The sequence below is a fragment of the Chlorocebus sabaeus genome, chromosome 19, assembly GCF_047675955.1.
Source record: "Chlorocebus sabaeus isolate Y175 chromosome 19, mChlSab1.0.hap1, whole genome shotgun sequence".
Lineage (NCBI taxonomy): Eukaryota > Metazoa > Chordata > Mammalia > Primates > Cercopithecidae > Chlorocebus > Chlorocebus sabaeus.
The window spans coordinates 11,091,081-11,105,006 of NC_132922.1; the positions used below are offsets into that span (position 1 = coordinate 11,091,081).

The 13,926-nt window shown below is 36.9% G+C and overlaps 1 protein-coding gene across 1 annotated transcript in view; it reads left to right on the top strand.

Annotated features, from left to right (window-relative positions):
• ENTHD1 (ENTH domain containing 1) overlaps positions 1–13,926 on the top strand; it is a 150,036-nt gene that overhangs the window by 117,733 nt on the left and 18,377 nt on the right. Inside the window, exon 6 of the mRNA XM_007975853.3 lies at positions 5,258–5,647. Within this exon, the coding sequence (XP_007974044.3) occupies positions 5,258–5,647 (390 nt within the window). The remainder of the gene's footprint in view (positions 1–5,257; positions 5,648–13,926) is intronic.

Sequence of the window (13,926 nt, forward strand, 5' to 3'; positions counted from 1 at the left end):
TGTATATTTTCTAATTTTCTGGCTGTTATCTACAGGAGAATTGTTCCACTTGAAACTACTCTGCCATTATCACAAAAATATGATACAATAGAGAGAATTTAATACAAAAATATTAAGTATTAAAAACAGAAAGGGCAAAAAAAGAGTATAGGTTAAGCACATCTAATTGGAAAATCCAAAATCCAAAATTTTTTTTAGTACTACATAATGCTCAAACGTCATACTCAAAGAAATGCTAGTTGGAGCATTTCAGATTTTGAATTTTCAGATTAGGTATGGTCAGCTGGTAGTATAATGCAGATATTCCAAAGTCTGAAAAAGTCCAAAATCTAAAACACTTCTGGTCCCAAGCAATTCCAATAAGGGACACTCAGCCTGTACCAGGATATCATGAAGGTAGCAACTGCAGGGATAAGTCACCCGCCCTAACGCTGGAGGAGTTATTCAAATTTAGAAGCTTGGAGAAGGGGCTCTATGGGGTGGTAACCCAGGCCTTTTAGGAGGGGGTGCTGGTTGGCGGGTGCTAATATTAAAAGTATGATAAGGCTGCTTCCACAAGTGTTGGAAAAGTGCAAACTGGCAAGAACGCATTCTTTCCATCTTCCCCACTGATGGAGTGGAGAAGCGTTGCAAGGGTGTTGTAGTCAGGAGCGGGGGACAAACAGGAAGCAGCAAGTCCTCTCTTCATACTCTAACCTTCCCATCTATCTCTTGTTGACACCTCTTGTTGACAGCACCTAACAAAAAGCTAACTGGCAAAGTATGAACGTGGTATGTGGTGTCCCAGCTCCAGTATCACAAAGCAAGAGTATAGAAGGGTGTGAGTATGAAGCTGACACAGCAGCTCAGTAGCTGCACAGCCCATCCATTGCCTACTCAGCATCATACGCATTCTACACATTTAAATTTCCAAGCAACAAAAACAACCCTCTTTTTCTACCTAACAAGATACAACTATCTTTGAATGAAGATGCTTTCCCCAAAACAAAGCTACAAAGTTCTCAGACCTCTAAGATACCCAGTCCCCAGTTTCTAAAACTTTCTGGAGTTATGTTGTGAGAACTGGTTTCCATCAGATTGGCTTTCTCCTCTACAGGCATTTAGGTTTTGCCGCTTCTAATCCTCCACAAACTTCTCCTTTTCACAAAATTTGTTGACATTTCTTATCTTTTGTTGTCCTCTCTTCTCTTCTGTTCTATTTCCCCTCTGGTTGATGCCTTTTTATTCCACTTCTGTCATTTCAGTGGGTTTTGAGAAAGTAGGGGAGAGTGATTATATCTTGTAGCTGGTACTATTGATGCCCCACCCCATACTCTCTTGACCTTCCTCTGAGTACTGCTGCAGCCTTGGTGACCAGTTCCCATTTACACTGAAAGTACCTGCATTTCTCTTCTTCTCTACCCAGGAGCTGTCTCCAGAGCCCTTAGACTTGTTTATCGTAAGTGCAGGGCAGCCTGGAAATTGCAGGGATTTAATGCCCAGAGTTAACCCTCAACCAGTGATAGTAAGAGTTATTGAAAAAATATTCCACCTTCTCATCCCTGGGAGAACAGTTCTGAGGCAACCCAACAGGAGTGGCCCTCATTTTCCCACAACAGTAACTTGCTTGTTAATATACTCTTTACTGACTTTTGTCCCTTCTTTGTTTTAACTTTCCCGGTCCCTTGTTTGTGCTTCTTCAAATCACTGGCCAAATTACTTGCATCCAAGTCTGCCTTTTGGGGTATCCAAACTAAAACATGTTCAAATTGCTGTTGAGCAAGTATATTCCTGTTCATTCATTTATTGGAAAGCTACAATTTTTTAGACACTGTGAAATTGAACTGGTAACTTATATTATTAGTTATTTTTATGTGTTTATCATACACATACCTGTGTGTATATGTGTACATTTACACAAGTTTGTATGTGTACATGTCTCTATCTATATATACATAATCCGTACTTTGTTCATTGACAATAGAAATTCATTGTTCATTGACATTCGTTCATTGACAATAGGAATTGTGACTTCCACTTATGCATACGTCCTGCGTCTTAATACAGTCCAGTGTAAATAGTGGATACTAACAATTATTTCTTGGTGGACCATTCCTATTTTTAGGCTTCAAATACAGTATACATTGTTATACACAAAATCAACATATAAAGTTGATATTAAATAATTTATAAATTAAGACATAGCTAAATTTAACAAACATTTGACACCTCCTATATGCAAAAGCATGATGCAGGTTATAAAGTCAAAATGCAGGAACTTAAGATACGTGATAGGCACTAAATAGCATATAATTAAGTGAAAAATTAGTTTGTAGAAATATTACCTCAGAGAAGGGAAGGATTAAGATAGAGTGGTAGGCATGATTGGAAATAGCTTCTAGAAGTAGTATTTAAGGAACAGTAGGGTTTAAAAGGATTTAAATAGGCAGAGAAGAGGAGGGTATTCCTGTGTTGGAGTGCAGGGTGGGGAATCAGTGGTGATGGTCAAGAGCCCTGTGTTAACATGGAGAATGAAGCTAAATGGACCTAAATGCTCATGGCATATGAAGTGACAGGGAGAATGGCCTGACTGAGGGTTTGTTTCCTGTTGAGTAGCAATAGAAAGCAAGCAATGGAGGGCCTTTGAAACCCAAGGAATTTGTACTTTCTCACTGACACAAGAGGCAGTTTTTGAAGGATTTTCAAATATAAACTATAAAGTAGTAATTGAATTGGAGAGGAATAATTTGACGCATTGCATAGACAGCAGAGGTGGACAAAGGCTGATGGAAGAGAAACCTGGTACAACTTGCTTTCTAGAATCTTCAAGAGTCTTTAGCTTTCTGTGTAAGTAAACATTTTTCTCTTTGAAATAATGTACTATGCATTTCAAATCATTATTTTTCATTTGGCTTCTTCTAGGTCAGAGTATTTGATTCATTTAAAAAGTTAGCAACTTTAGCAAAAGACCAAGCAACCAAAAGATTGCAGCCTGTTCTTCCTCAGCTATTGGGAAAGGGGGTGGATAGAAATGGAATGACTTCTGTCTGGTTTGCTTCATTGAATTGTAAGGATTTGTTCATTTGTTTCATTTTAAACTTTTTTCTAAACCTTAAAATGGCAGCCATACAGACAACTTTATGCATCCCAATTTTGAGATTTAGATTAAGTGCTGTGAATATTTTCATCAGAAAGATTAGTCATTCTGAAATGTCCTAGTTTAATATTGCTAAATTTTAAGATGTTCTTGTTACATATAGAGCAAAACATTTTTGTCCTGTTTTTCTCAGATGTAAAATGAAAGTCAGTGGAAAAATATTTAACTAAAATTCACTTTTAAAGAATGCTTTGATATAAATGTGGTGGTATGCAAAGTCACTTTGAAATACCATAAATCTAGTAATCCAGTATTCTACTAGGAATATATTAGTTTGGGTTTGTCTTTTTTTTTTCATAGAAATGCGGTCTCACAATGTTGCCCAGGCTGATCTCGAACTCCTGGGCTCAAGTGATTTTCCCACCTCAGCCTCCCAGTAGCTGGGACTACAGGCACTGCGCTTGGCTTATATTAGTATTTTTAACAGACTTTCAATCATCTAAATATATTTCAGTCATATGCAAATTAGGAATATTTTAGGAGAGGTTCTTTTCATCTACCTATTTCCTTTCATCATTATTAAGCAGTTAAACTATATTCAGTTTAGAAAAATGAAGGCGTTACTTTTTCTTTCATCTTTGTGCTTCAGTTTCCCTTGCACCCAGTGAGCATTCATTGAACCTGTCCTCTGGGAATGGCACTGTTAGGTGCTGGGACATGAAGATGATTCCTTGTAAGGTCTCCTCAAGGAGACTTTTGTCAGGTAGGGGACAAGACTTGTAATAAATGAGATATGAACTGTTATAATTACTCACAGAGCTTCAAACAGGACATGTGAAGATAGGCAATAATAGGATAGGGTGAGGAAAGAAGAGGGTCAGGGCAGGCTTTAAAGAGAAAGTGATACTTGAATTGAATTTTAAAAGATGAGAGGATGGAGGAAAAATGGAATTTCTGGTGAAGATAGCAATATAAATTTCTTGAACTGTCTAATTCTGTGGTACATACCAGCAGCTTTCTTGCTAAGGCTAACCTCCAACTGCAGATGAAAATGAAAAGGAAGGTTTTTAGAGACAAAGGAAAGTTTTTTTTCTTTAATAACACAGAGCCCAAAAGTGATGAGGATAGCATATAAATGTGCATTCTGAAGTATTTTATGACATACATCGTGATGTATAATCACTCGATAGTGAATCACACAATTTCTGTGTCCCTTTTGGGAGCTTCAAAAGATAACCTCTTCCTTTCGCCCTCTTCTATCTCATTACGCTTCTCATTTCATGAACACAACCTCATAAAAATAATGGTCTTTCTTTTCATATCCCCGTTCAGATGGAGCTGTTGCAGAGCAAGCCCTGGCACTGAGAGTGTTCCTAGCAATTTGCATCTAGAAACTTGGACCAGGTCTATGACGCATAGATTCAATAGACATTCCTAGATCAGGCCCACCTGAAGTTTCAGTTTCTTAGAATTCCTTCGTTGTCTTCTATTTGTAATAAATATTGTCTGTTATATTCTAGGGACTATTCTAGGTACTTCAGTGATATTAACCACTAGAATGGACAAAGATCTCCAACCCAGTGGAAGTTACATTTTACTAATTGTCAGAACATCTCTGAAAGATTGTTTCCTTTCTTCCATATAGACAAAGCATTTATTAAACTTAAGCTTCTACCTAAAGCATTGAGTTTCTTTAATGTGCCTTGTATATAGAAACTGTGTGGAAGAATACATTCTTCATTTTGGGGGAGAAAGCTTTTTTTTTTTTTGGTAGCTGAGGGTTCTGTAAGGATAGACCAGTATGATGTGGCATATTTTCCCTAGTTTATCTTGTAAAAAAGATGAAAGTTGGAAAGTACTAAAAATATGGTGGTTTCAGCAACAGATAAGTGGGTGAAGGGAGAAATATTTAAAGACAAGTTATTTGAAGCTTTCCTTGCTTTGTGCTTCACTGAGGAGAGAGGGAGAAGGCAGCTACCAAAATGACTAAGGCGTCAATTATAGCTTGGGTGTACTTTAAATAGGCAGAATATAGAAGCATAGTAAGAAAGCAGAAGGGCTAAATAGGAAAGAATTCTGTTATGACATTAAGAAATCCTATTTATTAAAATTGCAACAGATTTGAAATAGAGTATTTTCAGTTTTATTTTTTGATTATAGTTCTTATTTGTTATTTTATAGATGCTGTGCCTACTGTCTCAGAAAATAGTCCATCTGGGCAGACAGATGTGAGTTTGGACAAGAGATCAGATGGTACCCTTACAAATACTGTAACAGAAAACCTCTTGGAAACACCTTTAGAAAAGCAATCAGCTGCAGAAGGTCTTAAAACATTGACAATTTTACCAGCATGTTGGTCGTCAAGTAAAGAGGAGTTTATCAGCCCCAACTTAAGGATATCAAAGTCAGATTCTACTTTCCATAACCAGGCCTCTGTAGAAACACTCTATCTCTCTCCCTCATTCAAAATATTTGACCCAGCAAAGGAGACTGTAATCAACAAGGCCTACCAGAAACCACCACAATCCAGCATTCAGATGGATGATAAAATCCTCAAGACAACCACATGGGGTGAGTCTACCAAAAACAAAAACAAAACAAAAAACCTCTTTTGAAGCATTATTTTACTTTTCTCTGCTTTCTGTCTCCTTTTTTGGTTCCCTCCTTTCAGTCTTCATCAGTGATACTAAAATGTACATGCCATACACATACTTTTTAGTTGAGAAAGTACCCCTTTTATTAAAGGGCTAATAGATAATTCATCACCGTGGGTTCTGAGTCCTTCGTTGAATATATTACCATAAGTTCTGAGCAATTTTGGTACAGACCAAATTAGAAGGAACTAGCATGAGGTAAGTGCTTTCTGTTAGACATGTAGGTTACTTATTAAGAGATTATATGAAAAAGAATTGGTTATTATGTATATTGGTATATACACACACCCCCACATACACACGGGTGTATGTGTGCCCTTTTAAAAAGGGCTGTGTACTGATTGCACAAAAGGGACAGGGGATCTTGTCCTTTTTATAGTATATCTTATATATTTTTATATTATAAAGATATAAAAAACATTAAGAAGATTGCAATATTGTTTAGACTGGGTAATAAAGGATAAAGCCAGTTGAGATTTCAGGTTATTGGCTGTCAGTTACTACATCCTCCATTAAATAATTATGCTTTCTACTTTAAAGTTTACTAGTAAAATAATAATTTTTTGTTTATGAATTTTTCAAAGACTAAGTAGTAGTTTTATTGGTTCTTACATATAATAGTGCTAACCAACTCATATAAATATAAATTAAAATGTATTTATTTTTGTTAGGGACAGTGTCTTATTCTGTTGCAATCAATGCAATCATGGCTCACTGAAGCTTCGAACTGCTGGGCTCAAGCAATCCTTCTGCCCCTCAGCCTTCCAAGTAGCTAGGACTACAGGTGCATGCCACCACACCTGACTAATTTTATTTTTTTGTGTGTGGAGGTGGGGGTCTTGCTATGTTGCCCAGGTTGGTCTTGAACTCCTGGCCTCAAGTGATCCTCCTGCCTCAGCCTCCCAAAGCTCTGGAATCACAGGCATGATCCACCATGTCTGGCCAATACAAAGATATTTATGCGAATCTTTTAAACAGACTCAAACCCAGATCGAAAGTACATATAAATATAAACAATGGAAGCCACCATGTTGAAGTTAAATAAATTTATATTGGTATTAGTAAGGTCAATGAGTAATAAAAGATTTTCCTTGGTGCTCTTTCGAGAATTTTTTGATATTGAATAGCCTAAAGGTAGTAAAACTGATTCTCAGTTTTGTCAACCAATTAACTTTTCTTCTGAGACTGCTGATGTGGAAACCAGTTAGTACTGGTTATGATGGCTCTGATGGCTTATGAGCCTGGCTGTCCCTGGGAAGTGGATACGTTTGGTTCATTTATTTCATGAATACCACAAGAAGATCATTGAAAATATTTTTTGGTTGTTAACAAGGAGAATTTTTTTGTCTGCTTATAATAGATAGTATTGGTCTAATTCTACTACCAAAAATACTTATTAAATCTAGGAAATTATTAAAAGTTGGTTTGAAGTCATCATCAAACAACCAAGTAGAAAATACATAATAGGTTAAGATGCCAGGGGGAAGGAAACTATGAGTCCCTCATTCACCTTAGTTTCCCCACCTTGAGTCATTTGCCAGTTCTCAGAGCAAGATAATAGAAGCTGAAGAAAAACCAGAGGCATAGGCTTTCCACAGTCTCACTGAGCTTGGGAGACATGGTAGGAGTTTGGGCTTTCAAGGTGTCAGGGACTTGAAGGGCCCATATTCCAGAGGGAGGAAATCACAGAGAAGAAATCCTAAAAATCTTTCTGTCATTTCTTGCTGAAACATTTGCCTACTGCTGAGCTACCTGCATTCAGGATGAGATGCCAAGAAACTAAATGGGAAGCAGCTTCTAAAAGGCCAGTGAACTATGCAGAGATTCTGATGATCTTGTGATACAAGGAAACAAATGTCAGAGTTCGGAATACAGCAAATGGTAGGAGTCATGGGAAACACTCCAGGCTTTCCACTGGGACCCCGATAGGCTACACCCTAGGCCTCAGGACTATACTGTAGGAATAAGGACGAACGAGAAGTTGAGTAGCCCTCACAAATACTATTAATAAAACCTATTTCACCTAGAGCAAAGTGATTGACTTGTATTCCATCTGCCTTCCAGAAGACAATTCAATCCTTTCTTGAGAGCTCTTAAAATTTTTCATTAAAAATTTTGGCTTTCAACCCAAAGTTACCAAGCATACTAGGAAATGAAAAAACAGCCAGAAATATAGGAGAAAAGTAGACAACAGAAACAGATCCACAGTAATCTAGATTCTGAATGTATGAGATAGGTACTTTAAAATTATGATTAATATTAATATGATCAAGAAGACAGGAAAGATGAAGAATTTCATCAGAATACTAGTATCTGTTTTAAAAATCAAATGGACTGGGTACAGTGACTCATGCCTCTAATCCCAGCACTTTGGAAGGCTAAGGCAGGGAGATTGCTTTGAGGCTAGGAGTTCAAGATAAGCCTGGGCAACATAGAGAGACCCCATCTCTACAAAAAATATATATATATATTAGTCAGATGTGGTGGCATGTGCCTGTAGTCCTAGCTACCCTGGAAGCTGAGGCAGGAGGATCACTTGAGCCCAGGAGGTTAAGGCTGCAGTGAGCCATTATCATGCCACTGCACTTTAGCCTGGGTGACAGAATGAGATCCTGTGTCCAAAAAAAAAAAAAAAAAAAAAAATCAAATGAAAATTGTAGAACTGAAAAATACAGTAGCTGAAATTAAGATTCTGAGGGTATTCTTCAGTCCTCATAGCCTGGAGTGTCAGAAGAGAGTTCAGTTCCGGTAGGGAAGCTGGAAAGTTATGAATGAAAACCTAAAAGAGAAGGAGACTCAGAAGGGGCAAACCTCATTATTTGTGTATAAACTCTTCCCAGATTCTTGATTGACCACTGAACTATACATATAGGGGGACCCCAGTGAGTCTGACCAGAAGAGAAAATCCTACCGGAAGCCAAAAGAACTGAGATGAGACTTCAGCTTCTGCTTACTGGAGGGCTGACAGTCTGAAGAGGCCAGGCAAGTTATCTTCCAACCAGAACAAAAATCAGTGCTCTTTAGAGGAGTATCACAGAATCCAGACACTTTGCAATGTATCATCCAGATGTCCAGTGTAAAATTTTAAAATTCACTAGGCATTTGAAGAAATCGGAAAGTATGAGTCATAATGAAGATATTAAGAGTCAGTAGAAACTGACCCTTAGATGACCCAGGTGTTGCAATTAGCAGACAAATTCTAAAAGCAGCTATTATAAATCCATTTAAGAACTTAAAGTACTCACAATGAATGAATAGAAAGGAGCATCTCAGCAGGCAAATAACTGTAAAAAGGAGTTAAATGAAAGTTCTGGAGCTGAAAGATAAATAATTGAAATGAAAATTTTACTGGAAGGGCTTAGCAGAAGATTAAAAATGAAAGAAGGAGCAAATGAATTTGAAAATAGATCAATAGAAATAATCTGATCTGAAAAATGGAAAGAAAAAGATTAAAGAAAAAGAAACAGAGAGACTCAGTCTTGTGAAACAGTGTCAAGCAGTCTGACATTGATGTAATTGGAGTTCCAAAAGGTGAGGAAAAGACATAGGGTCAGAAAAAATTATTTGAAGAGATAATGCTCAAACCTCTCCAAATGTGTGAAAGAAATAAACTTTCAGATCCAAAATGCTCAATGAATTTCAAACAGAATTAAAGAAAAAAACCACTATGTCTAGACACATTATAGTTGGACAGCTGGATTCCAGAGAGAAAATCTTGAAAGCAGGAAGAAAAATTATCATATTACATGCAGAGGACCAAGAATATGAATGACACCTGATTTTTCATCATAAGCAGTGTATACCAGGAGACAATGAAAAGTCATCTTGTAAGTGTTAAATGACAAAAGCTATTAACCCAGAATTCTATATCTAGCAGAACCAAAAAAAAATGAAAATGAAAACAGGACTTGATTCAAGTGAATAAAAACTGATCATCAGGGAATCCATACTACAAGAAACACTGAAGAAATATTTTCAGCCTGATGAGAAATTATGCTAGTTACCTGAATCTACAGAAAAGAATAATGAGCACTGGAAATGATAAATATGTGCATAAATATAAAATACTATGCATGCTTTTTCTTCTAATTAAAAAGTACATGTAACTCAAGCAAAACTTATAATACTGTATTTTGAGGTTTAAAACATATGTAGATATATATTGCAACATAGCACCAAGAATGAAAAGTTCATGGAATTATACCATTGAAAGATTTCTATATTTTATATGAAATAGTACAATATTAACTATGATTAACTCATAAGTTAAGCATGCATATTTACATTTGTAAAAAGGAAAGTGGTATAGCCAAAGTCCTATTGAGGAATTAATATGGAATAGTAAAAATATATTCGAGCAACACAAAAGAAGAAAGGAGGGACAAAAACAGACAAATAGAAGCCAGAGAGCAAAATAGAAGACCTAAATCCAAGCATTTCAATAATTATATTAAATAGAAGTGGAATAAACTTTCCAATTAAAAGGAAGAGACTTTAGATTGGATAGAAAAGCAAGACTCAACTATATGCCATCTATGAGGGAAGTGCTTTAAATACAAAGACATAAATTGATTGAAAGTAAAACAAATAAAAATATGTACTATGCAAGCAGCATAATAAAGTGGGAATGGCTATATTAATACCAGACAAAATTGACTTCAACCAAGGATTATTACTAAATAAGGACATTTCATATTGATATATAGGCCAATACATTAGGGATATATAGCAACTAAAAGTGTATATGCACATAGGCTCAAAATAAAGGGATGGAGGAAGATCTACAAAGTAAATGGAAAACAAAAAAAGATAGGGGTTGCAACCCTAGTCTCTGATAAAACAGACTTTAAACCAACAAAGATCAAAAGAGACCAGGTGATTACATAATGGTAAAGGGATCAATTCAACAACAAAAGCTAACTATCCTAAATATATATGCACTCAATACTGGAACACCCAGATTCATAAAGCAAGTCCTTAGAGACTTGCAAAGAGACTTAGACTCCCACACAATAATAATGGGAGACTTTAACACCCCACTGTCAACATTAGACAGATCAACGAGACAGAAAGTTAACAAGGATGTCCAGGAATTGAACTCAGCTCTGCACCAAGCGGACCTAATAGACATCTACAGAATTCTCCACCCCAAATCAACAGAATATACATTTTTCTCAGCACCACATTGCACTTATTCCAAAATTGACCACATAGTTGGAAGTAAAGCACTCCTCAGCAAATGTAAAAGAACAGAAATTATAACAAACTCTCTCTCAGACCACAGTGCAATCAAACTAGAACTCAGGATTAAGAAACTCAAAACCACTCAACTATGTGGAAACTGAACAACCTGCTCCTGAATGACTACTGGGTACATAACGAAATGAAGGCAGAAATAAAAATGTTCTTTGAAACCAATGAGAACAAAGATACAACATAGAATCTCTGGGACACATTTAAAGCAGTGTGTAGAGGGAAATTTATAGCACTAAATGCCTACAAGAGAAAGCAGGAAAGATCTAAAATTGACACGCTAACATCACAATTAAAAGAACTAGAGAAGCAAGAGCAAACACATTCAAAAGCTAGCAGAAGGCAAGAAATAACTAAGATCAGAGCAGAACTGAAGGAGATAGAGACGCAAAAAACCCTTCAAAAAAATCAGTGAATCCAGGAGCTGGTTTTTTGAAAAGATCAACAAAATTGATAGACCACTAGCAAGACTAATAAAGAAGAAAAGAGAGAAGAATCAAATAGATGCAATAAAAAATAATAAAGGGGATATCACCACTGACCCCACAGAAATACAAACTACCATCAAAGAATACTATAAACACCTCTACACAAATAAACTAGAAAACCTAGAAGAAATGGATAAATTCCTGGACAGATACACTCTCCCAAAACTAACCCAGGAAGAAGTTGAACCCATGAATAGACCAATAACAGGCTCTGAAATTGAGGCAATAATTAATAGCCTACCAACCCACAAAAGTCCAGGACCAGACGGATTCAGAGCCAAATTCTACCAGAGGTACAAGGAGGAGCTGGTACCATTCCTTCTGAAACCATTCCAATCAATAGAAAAAGAGGGAATCCTCCCTAACTCATTTTATGAGGCCAGCATCATCCTAATACCAAAGCCTGGCAGAGACACAACAAAAAAACAAGAATTTTAGATCAATATCCCTGATGAACATCGATGCAAAAATCCTCAATAAAGTACTGGCAAACCGAATCCAGCAGCACATCAAAAAGCTTATCCACCATGATCAAGTGGGCTTCATCCCTGGGATGCAAGGCTGGTTCGACATAGGCAAATCAATAAACATAATCCAGCATATAAACAGAACCAAAGACAAAAACCACATGATTATCTCAATAGATGCAGAAAAGGCCTTTGACAAAATTCAACAGCCCTTCATGCTAAAAACTCTCAATGAATTCGGTATTGATGGAACGTATCTCAAAATGATAAGAGCTATTTATGACAAACCCACAGCCAATATCATACTGAATGGGCAAAAACCGGAAGCATTCCCTTTGAAAACTGGCACAAGACAGGGATGCCCTCTCTCAACACTCCTATTCAACATAGTGTTGGAAGTTCTGGCCAGGGCAATCAGGCAGGAGAAAGAAATAAAGGGTATTCAATTAGGAAAAGAGGAAGTCAAATCGTCCCTGTTTGCAGATGACATGAGTGTATGTTTAGAAAACCCCATCGTCTCAGTCCAAAATCTCCTTAAGCTGATAAGCAACTTCAGCAGTCTCAGGATACAAAATCAATGTGCAAAAATCACAAACATTCTTATATACCAATAACAGACAAACAGAGAGCCAAATCATGAGTGAACTCCCATTCACAATTGCTTCGAAGAGAATAAAATACCTAGGAATCTAATTTACAATGGATGTGAAGGACCTCTTCAAGGAGAACTACAAACCACTGCTTAGTGAAATAAAAGAGGACACAAACAAATGGAAGAACATTCCATGCTCATGGATAAGAAGAATCAATATTGTGAAAATGGCCATACTGCCCAAGGTAATTTATAGATTCAATGCCATCCCCATGAAGCTACCAATGACTTGCTTCACAGAATTGGAAAAAACTACTTTAAAGTTCATATGGAAGCAAAAAAGAGCCCACATTGCCAAGACAATCCTAAGTCAAAAGAACAAAGCTGGAGGCATGATGCTACCTGACTTCAAACTATACTACAAGGCTACAGTAACCAAAATAGCATGGTACTGGTACCAAAACAGAGATATAGACCAATGGAACAGAACAGAGCCTTCAGAAATAATACCACACATCTACAACCATCTGAACTTTGACAAACCTGACAAAAACAAGAAATGGGGAAAGTATTCCCTATTTAATAAATGGTGCTGGGAAAACTGGCTAGCCATATGTAGAAAGTTGAAACTGGATCCCTTCCTTACACCTTATACAAAAATTAATTCAAGATGGATTAGAGACTTAAATATTAGACCTAAAACCATAAAAACCCTAGAAGAAAACCTAGGCAAAACCATTCAGGACATAGGCATGGGCAAAAGACTTCATGTCTAAAACACCAGAAGCAATGGCAACAAAAGTCATAATTGACAAATGGGATCTAATTAAACTAAAGAGCTTCTGCACAGCAGAAGAAGCTACCATCAGAGTGAACAGGCAACCTACAGAATGGGAGAAAATTTTTGCAATCTACTCATCTGACAAAGGGCTAATATCCAGAACCTACAAAGAACTCAAACAAATTTACAAGAAAAAAACAAACAACCCCATGAAAAAGTGGGCGAAGGATATGAACAGACACTTCTCAAAAGAAGACATTTATGCAGCCAACAGACACATGAAAAAATGCTCATCAGCACTCACCATCAGAGAAATGCAAATCAAAACCACTATGAGATACCATCTCACACCAGTTAAATGGCGATCATTAAAAAGTCAGGAAACAATGGGTGCTGAAGAGGATGTGGAGAAATAGGAACACTTTTACACTGTTGGTGGGACTGTAAACTAGTTCAACCATTGTGGAAGACAGTGTGGCGATTCCTCAAGGATCTAGAACTAGAAATACCATTTGACCCAGCCATCCCATTACTGGGTATATACCCAAAGGATTATAAATCATGCTGCTTAAAAGACACATGCACACGTATGTTTATTGCGGCACTATTCACAAT